General features: G+C 42.5%; 1 protein-coding gene across 1 annotated transcript in view; it reads left to right on the top strand.

The window, feature by feature from the left end:
- The window catches only part of LOC306981095 (NACHT, LRR and PYD domains-containing protein 14-like), a gene marked incomplete at both ends in the record, with an annotated part of 347014 nt that overhangs the window by 247679 nt on the left and 86151 nt on the right, over positions 1-13184 (top strand). The window contains one exon of the mRNA XM_079580645.1: positions 10659-10835. Within this exon, the coding sequence (XP_079436771.1) occupies positions 10659-10835 (177 nt within the window). The remainder of the gene's footprint in view (positions 1-10658; positions 10836-13184) is intronic.

Here is a 13184-nt window from a genome sequence, read left to right as displayed (position 1 = left end):
TGCGTACATTGGTGTGTGGATCCTTGCTGTAAAGCGCTTTAAGTGCCTAATGTAGGTGGAAAAGCGCTTTATAAGTTGAGACCATTTAATAAATACTCTCTCCATGATGTGGAGCCAGGCTGATGGTCAGAAGCACCTGCTGGAGGATTCACCTATTGTACATGTTTTTAGTGGTAGACACGGGGAGAACATGCTGCACACAGAAAGGCCCCGTCCTGGTGAGAATCGAACCCAGGACCTTTGAGCTGTGAAGTCGAGGCTCTAACCGCTGAGCCACCGAGCCGCCCACTTTAAAGAATGGAATGTATTATCTCTCTGTGAGAATCAGTTCTTAACCCCTTAACTCCCGCCTGAACCGAGCACGTTTTCTCCAGTTTGGCTTTACCCCAATCCAAAAGCTTCTGGAAAAAAGCTGTGAAAAAGCAACAAAACTGAGACGAAAAATTGATGAAAAAGTGGCAAAAATGTCACAAAATTGTGATAAAAAAAATGACAAAAATGTGATAAAAATTTGAATGCCCAACAAAAAAATGATGGAAAAAAAATCTGATGACGTGAGGAAGAAGATCCTCTCGGTTCAGGCGGGAGTTAAGAGGTTAATCAGCTCCAGGCCATTAAATAACTTTAGTTCAATAAAAGAGTTTCATGTGAGGCTGTTTGGATCCTGATGTCATTCCGGATTCTTCCACGTGGAGCAATAATCGAATCAGAAAACTGTTTATTCGGATTCAGATTCATTTATTGGCCATTTGCAGTTTGAAAAACCACATTGGAAAAAAATGTGCAAAGAGCTCAAAGTGCGATATGTAAAACATGTAAAAATACACAATATAAAACACAGAACAAACAAACACTGCCACATTAAAAGCCTAAGGGCAAAATACTGTACAATAAAAGTCAACACAGATAAATAAATAGAAGTGCCTTGTTTAAAGTGATCACAGCTTGAGGAAGGAAACTGTTAATTATTACTATTGTTAAAGGTTTTACAAACTTTCTGTGCAACATGAAACATGAAACTAAAGTAACAATGTTAAAAATAAAAACATACAGAGCCTGGAAGTGACAGACAAAAAATGTGGGGGTGAAAAAAAAATGTTTTGAAGAAATATAAAAAATGTATTACTTTATTTTATTTACAAATTATCTCTGGGTAAAAAAAATATATAAAAAAAAATGAAAACCTTTTTGAAGACAAACAACAAATTACATTAAAAAAAAGAATTGTTAAATTTCTTCAAAAAAAAAAAAAAGTTTCAATTTTGTTTTGCTCCGAGATAATTATTAAAAAAAGAAAAAAAAAAAGATATATTTGTTTATACATTTTTATATTTCTTCAAAAATATATATATATGTATTTTTTTCGTCTGACGTCACTTCCAGGGCTCCATAACAAACTAAGACAATTGTTTTTCTGTTTTCAAAGACAGTCTTGGTCAATCCAAAACAGTAAACCTCGTACCTGGATTTCTGAGCAGGTTTGTCAACGACTAAAAGACAAATCCAAGTTAAATTCAATTCAAACAACTTTATTCATCCCAAAGGACAATTCAAAACTGAGACAAACAAACATATTCAGTACAAACGTCATGAACTGTAAATCATCAGGACACAAGAGAATAAAGAGGATTTTATTCAACATTTCTCACAGCTTTTTCCATCCTTACGTTTCCAGAATCTGAATTGTTTTATTGGCCTTTGTTATGATCAGGTTCAATCGTGCAACATGAAACATAAAACCTTTGCCTTAATGAAACTGAGCGTCTGAATCCTGAAACACATGTAAAGGTCAGTGGGACAAACTGGACCATCTTTGTTTATCGTCTAAACACTGATCCTGAACCTTTGCTTGTTGACTCGGCCTTAAGTCTGAAAAGCCAAAGCAAATGAATAAACTCATGATCAGAGACAAAACTAGGATAAAAACTGGGAAAACTTTGACAACTTGAATAATCATTAACTCTTTTTGACCTTTAGTTTATGATGGATGTTGTATTAGTGGATCATTAACCTGTAGCTTTGCCTGAATCAGAGTCAAAGTGTGAAGGAGCGTCAGACAGAGCAGAGTCTCCGAGTCTCCGAGTCTCCGAGTCTCCGAGTCTCCGAGTCTCCTAGTCTCCGAGTCTCCGAGTCTCCGAGTCTCCGAGTCTCCGAGTCTCACTGTTTCCTGTTGGTTCAGTCTCAGGTAAATAAACTCAGCGTTCACATGATGAGGTTTATCTCTGTGTTAAAGGCTCTGATTCTCCCCCAGGACGAGACTCGGAGGAAATGGCAGAAGGAAAAGCAAAGCCTCCAGAGGGCAGCACTGAGCCACAGCTCTGTGGGACAAAGTGAGTTTGTTTCTTATTTAACCTCCTTCAAAGACAAATGTGACTAAACTCATTACTTTATGTTTCATGTTCAACTATTCGAGTTTGTGAAAGTTCCTTCACTCGTAATAAACAGTGAGTGGATCATTCACAGATCTGTAATAAACTGTAGATAAGGCGTTGTCACGGTAACTCACTGGAACAACAGCTCTGGCGGCCATTTTGTGATGGTCATAAAACTAACCAGACTCTTCTTGTAGCGGCCAGGATTTGCCCTATGCAAAGTTCCGCTCTGGCTACAGTAATTTGGCGTCTTGGACGCGTGTCTTCCAAAACAAATCGTCGCTTGATACTGTATTTTCAAAGGTTTATTTGGCATACCTCACAGCCATGAACAAGTATACAGATTTCCGACTCCATAGACACGGTCAAAAAGATGTATGCCTCCATACTGCAACACCTGAATGCGCCTTCCTCGCCCCTTATATAGGGCAGGTAATTATGTAAACACACACACAGCGCCACACGGTGGCAGGAGGCTCAAACGTGGCTGAAATGGCTCCAACACACCGGCCCCTTAATTGCTGAAGCCAGATGTGAAAGCAATTACCAATACAAATACGCAACAAAAAATGGAGCCATAACAAATACATTTCATACATTTACATTTTCAACAGTTTACTTTATACAGACATCAATCCAAATTCCAAAATCATGTCAGTAGTTTTCACATTAGCGTGGAGTTTTGCATCCTAATTATCTTAGTAAATTAATTTCCATTTCTTCCTTTTGAAGGTTTTGTATTGCTTAACTTGGACTAATTTGTGGGTCTGTCCAACAAGCAAGAACATAAAACAGGTCAACATGGAAACGGTACAGATTTCAGAGCTCATTGAGCAACCTTTCACACATGTGGGCTCTACAGGAGTTTGTGCGAACATCATAGCTACAAAAGCAAACATTTTCTCTGCGTTGAAACAGCCCTTGTTCACGATGTTCTTTTCTGGCTCCTTATCCTTGAGAGAGCCAGCAGCGACCACCTCAGCAGTAGGTTGGTCGACCAGTGATCCATTTTCCCAGTCCAATCTGACCAGAGTGTCCTTCTGATCAACATCAGGAAGTGAAGGTTGCAATTCAGTGGAGTTACCGGCCCCTGTATCGTCACAGGCAACACACTGTGGAACAAATATCTCCGGCCCTTCCCAGTCCACCTCATCAAAGCCATCACTGGCCCCTGTGTCTTCACAGACAGCCATTAAAGGGATAAAGATCACTGGTCCCTCCCAATCCACTTCATTTTCTTCAAACATATGGTGTGCATTTTTTGCAGTGTTCAATTTAACGCTGTCCCGTTCCCAAAACTCATTCATTTTTTTCCTGTGCCATTATTAAGAAACTGTGCTTCCACGATCGAACTCACAAAGTTGCGCACCAGGTGGGTGATCTGCCTTTGCTTCGTGTAGTCTCCGAAATGCGTGGCGTGGCAGGCTTCCACTGCGGGCCGCTCCCTCGTGTTCCAAGCTCCCGCGCAGAGCCCGTCCCGCGCCAGTCGCCACCACCGCCTCTGGTAGAGGACGCACATATAGTCCCCTTCCTTCCTCTTCCTCCTCCCGCCAACACTCCGCCGGTTCGCCGTAGACCTCGCGACGATCACCGCCACGGTAGTTGGTGGGTCCACTCCACTCCAGGAAACCGCGCTGTGCCACTCACAGCCGGCGCAAGCTCTGTACGCCCGGTGCCCGAGGCGATCTTTTTGACAAATGTAGCGGCCAGGATTTGCCCTATGCAAAGTTCCGCTCTGGCTACAGTAATTAGGCGTCTTGGACGCGTGTCTTCCAAAACAAATCGTCGCTTGATACTGTATTTTCAAAGGTTTATTTGGCATACCTCACAGCCATGAACAAGTATACAGATTTCCGACTCCATAGACACGGTCAAAAAGATGTATGCCTCCATACTGCAACACCTGAATGCGCCTTCCTCGCCCCTTATATAGGGCAGGTAATTATGTAAACACACACACAGCGCCACACGGTGGCAGGAGGACCGAACGTGGCTGAAATGGCTCCAACACTTCGTATTGTCGTGATTTCTCTGAACGGCCTTTGATGATTCGATCTAACGCTCAGGGAAATATAATATTTAAAGACTAAACAGATGATGTTTTTAAGTATTTATTTGAGTCGTATCATATTTCAGTGAAACACTGACAAACCCTGATGCCCTTCCCTGTGTTACATTAGTATTAGAGTTGAAGTGAATCACAGAGATTCAGTTAAAGATTATAAATCCATCAGTAATGACTGGCTCCTCGTTGATTGTTATGAAGAAAATAAAGACATTAATCTGATTGTTCTGTTGGACTTTAATTTTACTTTAATTTATTCAAACATGAATCATCTTCTCTCCACAGAAGCAGATCCACAGCCTCAGTGTCGGCTCTGTCCATGAAGAGTAACATGTCTAAAAACTTCCCTCTAGACTTCAGACGTGAACCTGCTCCAGACTCACGGTGAGAAACAAACCTGATGTGAAGTTTATCCACAGATAAAGCAGAGCAGAGAGTGGATCATTCACAGATCTGTGATAAATTCATGATAAGGTGTTGTCACGGTAACCCACTGGAACAACAGCTCTGGCGGCCATTTTGTGATGTTCATAAAACTAACCAGACTCTTCTGATTGTCGTGATTTCTCTGAACGACCTTTGATGATTCGATCTAACGCTCAGGGAAATATAATATTTAAAGACTAAACAGATGAACGTGAGTGTGACGGGTCAAAGGAACAAAACATCATTAAATATGAATGTGGTAAAAATCAAAGCAGTAAAACTAGAAACAGAACAGGGTAAAACTGAGTTCCATAAAATCCCACATGTGAAAATTCTGTGTAAAATCTGAGAATTTAGACGTCATTAAAATGAAAACATGGTTCATTTAAATGTCATTAATATGATGTTCATCAAAGTCATCGTTTGTTTTCTTCTTCTCATGAACCTTATGTTGTTTTTTATTCACTTGTTTAGTTTTAGCTCCTCCACTTTTCCCTCTTCAGTTTCAGGTCGTGCTGTAATATTTGTTATTTCCTGTAGATCTGAGTCTTAAACCTCAGGCCTCAGAGACACTGATGGATGAGCAGATGTATCAGTTTCCTAAATGGACCGAGACAAAGTCCAAAAGCTCAATGTGGAGACGTTTGTCACCACATTAGCAGCTGCTGCTAGTTAGCTTAGTTAGCATAGTTAGATCAATTAGCTTAGTTACCATAGTTACCTTAGTTACCTTAGTTGGCTTAGTTATTTTAGTTAGCTTAGTTAACTTGGTTAGCTTAGTTAGCTTAGTTAACTTGGTTAGCTTAGCCACAACAATAGCTTAAAACCTTTTAGAAAAATGCGCTTCCATAACCTCTAAACCCCCACCTGAACCAAGCACATTTTCTATAGTTTGGCTTTACCCAAATCTAAAGCTTCACAAAAAAAGCATTAAATATGTGACAACAACACGGCAGTCAGTTTTCTTTCAAATGACCAGTAAGCGTTAAAGGATCAATGACGTGTAAGGCTCTAAAAACACATTTTCAAAAAGCTTTTTCAAAACTGATGGTTTGCATATTTTTGACTCGACAATTATGTGTTTGAATTAGTTATGTTTGTTAAATAACAAGTATTTAAATGTATTTTTTATGTATTTGTAGTTTCTCTGTATAAAAAGTGTCGGCGGCAAAACCGAGATTTTTCTGAAATGTAAAGAGTTTCCAATAATGTGCACAAAGTCAAATCTTTGGCGAGTGAATCTTGGAGCCTTTCTCCTCTGAACATTTATCTGTGATTTGTAACTGATGCTGGAATCAGACATAAAACCAGAGGACGGAGCTCGGCCTCAGCCCAAAACAGTCATCGCTCCAGGATCGACATTTTAAAGCCATATCTGATATATTTTTCCAGTATTGTCTCTGACACTTATACCAGAGCTGGATCAGCATCTCTATAATGTTGAAATGGTCATTTGACATGTTTTTGCAGTTGCACCACCTGACATTAGCAACTCATTTCAAATGAACTGTTCTTTTATGTGGACTCTTACATTAGCTTTAGTTACTTTTAAAACAAACTGAAACATGTTATAATAATATATTTTATTCTGATATTTACATTGGTTGTACCACCTGACACTGAAGGTGTGACATTTTACCTTTGAGTCGGAAAAATGCTAATTTTTCTCAATTCTTCAAATACATTTTCAAACTTTTTAAGATTATTTATTTATTTTATTTATTCATTTATTTGATAGTGACATATGTGAACAATAAACATGTACCAACAACATTTTTAGCCAAGGCTAGTTTGCAATGTCCGTCCCTAGAAGGGCTTTTCAAATTCACACAGAAAGTACAAAAAAATGACAAATTGTTGGACAAAGATTTTTTCGTTTTTATCAAAAGTTTTAAAACTTTTAACATTCACATTGAGGCTTATTTAAAAGCTCGATTAAAGTGGTGATTCAGAGGTTTAAAAGCTCCACTCAATGGTCAGTGGTCAGAGATAAGTGCAGGTGAAACATATGAGAGGATCTGTGGACGATACATGGACTAAGTTTATGGACATGATATTAATGTTATTAAATGAACCATGTTGTTATAATGAATCCAAATTCACAGATGATTTAATCACATGTGGGATTTTACCACTTTCTGTTTTTCACACCTTTGATTTTTCTCAAGTCTAGTTTTACTGCTTTGGTTTTTACCACATTCATATTGTCATTAATGTTAGTTACTCTGAGCCTCATGAGACAGAACTACAGGTCAATCCAAATATACGTCTGAAAAGTGTCCAGTCAGGAGCTCCTCCAGGATCAAATGGTAAACTCATAAAAGCTTGTTTTAAAATTAAGGAAAGGTTTTTACTGATTGTGTTAAGATCCTGGGATTGTCTTAAAGTGATTTTGAGTGAATATTCATGTTCATATTTCAGTGAAACACTGACAAACCCTGATGCCCTTCCCTGTGTTACATTAGTATTAGAGTTGAAGTGAATCACAGAGATTCAGTTAAAGATCATAAATCCATCAGTAATGACTGGCTCCTCGTTGATCGTTATAAAGAAAATAAAGACATTAATCTGATTGTTCTGTTGGACTTTGGCTCGAGGCCTGAAGGAGCTGTGACCAGACTGAAATCCCACAGAGGGTTTTCCTCAGGGTCACAGAGAGCCCAGGTGGTGCTGAAGCTTCACCTTTGCCCTTTAAGATAAACAAGTATTATTGATCTGATTTTACTTTAATATTTGCCTTTAAACTGAAATCTTATCTTATGTTAAAGTCATCTCTGCTCCTACATTAACACGCCCCCTGCTGGCCAGAGGCTGACTTCACATTTCAGATTCAAACATGAATCATCTTCTCTCCACAGAAGCAGATCCACAGCCTCAGTGTCGGCTCTGTCCATGAAGAGTGACTGGTCTAAAAACCACCCTCTAAACTTCAGTCCTGAACCTGCTCCAGACTCACAGTAAGATCTGACCTGAACACAGAGTCTCAGCAGCTAAACTGTGCTTTATATTTGTGATTGTAACTTGTGAGATGTTAAAGACGTGCTCAGTGCTGTGTGTTTGTGTCACAGAGAAACAGAGTCAGAGCAGGACGCCTGGCCTCAGTGTGGAGACACAGGCAACAGTCCTGATCAGGGGGTTCAAGGCCCTGCACCAGGTGAGTCTGCTCAGTCTGAGACTCATCAACTACAGCAGGGAATAAGAGACCTGTTCATCAACATTAACAGGTGTCTCCTCCTCTGTGTCCAGGTGAAGGTCTCCACAAGGTTCTGAAGGAGCATAAGCAGAGCCTGAGCAGCAGATGTGAGAGTGTGACAGAGGGAAGTGAAGAATCAGGAGATAGAACTCTTCTGAACAGCATCTTCACTGAGCTGTACATCACAGAGGGCCTCAGTGAAGAGGCCAGAGCCCAACCTGAGGAGAGGAGTCTGGAGACACAGTCCAAGAAGAAGCAGGTCCAGGAGATCACCATCAGGTGCCAGGACATCTTTAAAGCTCTGCCCCCTGAGCAGCAGCAGGGGGCGCTGCAGCAGGGCTCCATCAGAGCCGTGCTGACTGTGGGCGTGGCTGGAGTGGGGAAGACCTTCTCAGTCCTGAAGTTCTGTCTGGACTGGGCCCAGGGCTCAAAGAACCAGGAGCTGCAGCTGGTGGTGCCACTGTCCTTCAGAGAGATGAACCTGGTCAGAAGGGGGCGCTACAGTCTGATGGAGCTGATCCAAGTGTTCCATCCAGCGCTGGATCCACAGGTCACTCTCATTTAGAGAAAGCTTTACCTTTCACATCATATATTTCAAAGTCTCAAACACTTTTGAAATGACTCCTGGCTCTCAGGGCGTTTGTTAGTTCAGTCTGTGTTCACATTCACTGTAAACCCTGCAGTCCCTCACACTGGAGCTCCACCACTCACTGGTTTAAAGTGAGGGTTGAAGGAAAGTGGTGTAAAGTCATGGATGTTAAATGTTTTGTTTCTCTGCCCCACAGACGCTCACAGCCCACACTCTGTCCGTCTGTAAACTCCTGTTCATCTTTGACGGCCTCGACGAGAGCAGACTGTCTCTGGACTTCAGCTGTGAACTCATCTCTGAGGTCACACAGAGGTCAGAGGTGGGCGTACTCTTGGTGAACCTCATCAGAGGCGCTCTGCTTCCTCACGCCCTTATATGGATCACCTCCCGCCCAGCGGCGGCCCATCAGATCCCAGCGCGGTGCGTGCACAGGGTCACGGAGGTCAGGGGCTTCATCACTGACCCACAGAAGGAGCAGTACTTCAGGAAGAGGTTCTCAGATGAAGAGCAGCTTCAAACAGTCCTGTCCCACCTCAGAACCTCCCGCAGCCTCCACAACATGAGCCAGATCCCAGTCTTCTGCTGGATCACCTCCACAGTCCTGGACCACGTGTTGAGAAGCCATCAGAGCGGACCACTGCCCCAGACCCTCACAGACATGTACGCACACTTCCTGTTGGTGCAGACGCACAGGAAGAGGAAGTACAAACAGACACAAACAGAGGTCAGGTCTGAGACCTGGGGGCTGACAGAGGCCGACACAGAGCTGCTCCTGAAGCTGGGGAGACTGGCCTTTGAGCATCTGCAGACAGGAAACATCATGTTCTACCAAGAAGACCTGGAGCAGGTGGGTCTGGACCTGAGCGAGGCCTCGGTCTACTCCGGACTCTGCACTGAGATCTTCAAACGAGAGAGTGTCTTCAACCAGTCAGTCTACTGCTTCATCCACCTGAGCGTGCAGGAGTTTCTGGCAGCCGTTTACCTTCACCACTGCTTCAAGAACAACCAGGAGGTGGTCAGGAAGTTTCTTGGGGAATTTAGATGGTCCATCTTAAAATCAAGTCCAAATGAGTTTCTCATAAAATCTCTGATAAAGTCCCTGCACATTCCAAACGGCCACCTGGACCTGTTTGTGAGGTTCCTTCATGGCCTCAGTCTGGAGTCCAACCACAGACTTTTAGGAGCTCTGCTGAGTCCAATCGACCAATCAGAAATCACAGAAGTCATTGAAAACCTTAAAAAGATGAACACAGGTCACATCTCTCCCGACAGAAGCATCAACATCTTCCACTGTCTGATGGCGCTGAAGGACCAGTCTGTGCAGCAGCAGATCCAGGACTTCCTGAAGTCTGGAGGTGGATCTAAGGAGAAACTGTCTGAGATCCAGTGCTCGGCTCTGGCCTACATGCTGCAGGTGTCAGAGCAGGTCCTGGAAAAGCTGGACCTAAACAAATACAACGCGTTTCTTGAGGGTAAACAGAGACTGATCCCAGCGGTGAGGAACTGCAGGAAGGCTGTGTGAGTCCTCAGTCACAGACAGAAGCTTCACAGACCTGTTAGAATCACTCACATGTCGCTCTAACATCTGTTACAGGTTTGGTTGGTGTGAACTCTCAGATCTTCACTGTGAAGTGGTGGCGTGAGCTCCAGCCCCTCCCATCTCAGAGACTTGGATCTGAGTGAAAATAAACTGAGTGACTCCTCTGTGTCTGTGCTGTGTGCAGGTCTGAAGAGTCCTCACTGTCAGCTCTTCTCTCTCAGGTCAGTGTCAGGTCTGTGACGGCTCTCGCTCGTCCATCCTCCACTCTCCTCATCCTTTAATCACTGAGTGATGGGACGTAACCGTTCTCTGAGAGTGAAGTAAAGTGTAGGAGATCATGTCTGAAAAACTACAGCATTTACCCCCGACCTCTGAGTCCTGCTCCAAACCACAGTCTCAGATGTTCAGCTGTAGCTACAGAAACTCCTCTGACTTTACTCTGGACTTAATCACTTCATTTATTCTTTATTCAGATTGTGGGAATGTGGTTTGTCAGAGATCAGCTGTTCCTCTCTGGCCTCAGCTCTGAAGTCCAACCCCTCACATCTCACTGAGCTGGACCTGGGTTATAACAAAGACCTGTCTGACTCAGGAGTGTCTCATCTGTGTGGTTTTCTTCAAAATACAGACTGTCGCCTGAAGATTCTCGGGTCAGTTCACTGTCTCTGTGTCAGGGCTCAAGATTTGTTTTGTTCATGACAAAATAATTAATTTCCATAAGAATAAAAACTCAGGAGTCTTATCCATAGACCTTTAGAATATATTAACACATTGAGTGCCAAAAAGACAAAAAACATGTTTTTGCATTGTTTTTTTTTTTTTTTTTTTTTACTACAACACAAGCCAATCATAGCACGGGAGCTCTGTGTGTCGTCTTCTGTGCTAGGATTTACCATCAAACTCCTCCGGCCGAAACCAAAACAGTGAAGATGGCGACACAACAGTTCATCGTGTGTTTTCAAAGCCCCGCCCAGCGGCCCCGCCCAGCGGCCCCGCCCAGCGGCCCTGCAGCAGCTCAGTGTCAGACAGAGGAGGGAGAGCAGAGGGATCTCCTGCACAGAACATCTCCTCACCTTGTGCTTCAGATCGCTCTTTAGTTTTTTATCCGTCGGCCTCATAATCACAGACCAATGAGGTCGACAAGCCGACAGTTTATGATCTAAACATAAACCTTGTGTCAGACGCGAGCGCTGTTTACTGCGAGTCACCACCGCGTCCTCGGCAACGTGTTTTTGTAACAATATTTCAGCTCCATGTTCTCTTCAAACAACGTGAAACTCAGGCCCAGACATTCTCAATAGTCCATGTTCTTTTCTTGAAGAGTGAAGAGTGAAATGAGGGAGACAGTTGTGTTTCATAAAACACACAATATTTGATCAAACTAGCCTCTGTTTAGCTTAGGATTTCTGAGGAACCGAGACACGTAGAATGAAAGTGTTTCCACCTCCTGAGAGCTGAGAGTCTCAGCTTTCAAACGAGCCACAGCCTGTGTCCATAACTATAACACAGAATACACTGTGGTGCTACAAATATCAGGAAAAATGCTCTGGATTGTTGGCACTCAATGTGTTAAATGTCATTTTAAAAATAATCACAAAATAAATGAAATATTTTCATCTATTTAAGCTTTTTATACATTAAGATTTGTATATTGTTCAAACTATATTTTAGAAAGTTTTAGAAAAGAATTAGACTTCAAACAATTTGTGGAAAAGTTTGTTGTTTTAAATTATTAACTCTTCAGTTTAAATTCATTACTTTTATTATTCAAGATGTGTCTTTGTGTTTGTTTAATCTGTTTTATCTCTGGACTTTAACAACTTTATTTATTCATGTATTTATTTTATTCAGATTGTGGCTCTGTGGTTTGTCAGAGATCAGCTGTTCCTCTCTGGCCTCAGCTCTGAAGTCCAACCCCTCACATCTCACTCAGCTGGACCTGAGTACGAACAGACTGTGTGACTCTGGAGTGTCTCATCTGTGTGGTTTTCTGCAAAGGTCAGACTGTCGCCTGCAGATTCTCAGGTCAGTTCACTGTCCCTGTGTCAGGGCTCAAGACAAAAATGATTAATTTCCAGAAGAATAAAAACTTAGAAGTTTTATCCATAGACTTTTAGAATATATTAACACATTGAGTGATAAAAAGAAAAAAACGTGCTTTCGCATTTTTTTTAATTACAAAACGAGACAGTCTTAGCCTGGTCTGAGTCAGACTGATCCTCATGTTCACAGATTCATGGGGAAACAGTCTGGAATTGTGTGATTTGAATCTCGCTGACTCCGGCAAAACCAAGACGAGCCAATCATAGCGCGGGAGCTCTGTGTGTCGTCTTCTGTGCTCGGATTTACCATCAAACTCCTCCGGCTGTGACCAAAACAGTGAAGATGGCGACACAACAGTTCATCGTGTGTTTTCAAAGCCCCGCCCAGCGGCCCCGCCCAGTGGTCCTGCAGCAGCACAGTGTCAGACAGAGGAGGGAGAGCAGAGGGATCTCCTGCACAGAACATCTCCTCACCTTGTGCTTCAGATCGCTCTTTAGTTTTTATCCGTCGGCCTCATAATCACAGACCAATGAGGTCGACAAGCCGACAGTTTATGATCTAAACATAAACCTTGTGTCAGACGCGAGCGCTGTTTACTGCGAGTCACCACCGCGTCCTCGGCAACGTGCTTTTGTAACAATATTTCAGCTCCATGTTTTCTTCAAACAACGTGAAACTCAGGCCCAGACATTCTCAATAGTCCATGTTCTTTTCTTGAAGAGTGAAGAGAGAAATGAGGGAGACAGTTGTGTTTCATAAAACACACAATATTTGATCAAACTAGCCTCTGTTTAGCTTAGGATTTCTGAGGAACCGAGACACGTAGAATGAAAGTGTTTCCACCTCCTGAGAGCTGAGAGTCTCAGCTTTCAAACGAGCCACAGCCTGTGTCCATAACTATAACACAGAATACACTGTGGTGCTACAAATATCAGGAAAAATGGTCTGGATTGTTG

Source organism: Gobius niger (genome assembly GCF_951799975.1).
Source record: "Gobius niger genome assembly, chromosome: 21".
Classification (NCBI taxonomy): Eukaryota; Metazoa; Chordata; class Actinopteri; order Gobiiformes; family Gobiidae; genus Gobius; species Gobius niger.
Note: the sequence above shows the minus strand (reverse complement) of the source record. Positions and strands in the feature narration are given on the sequence as shown.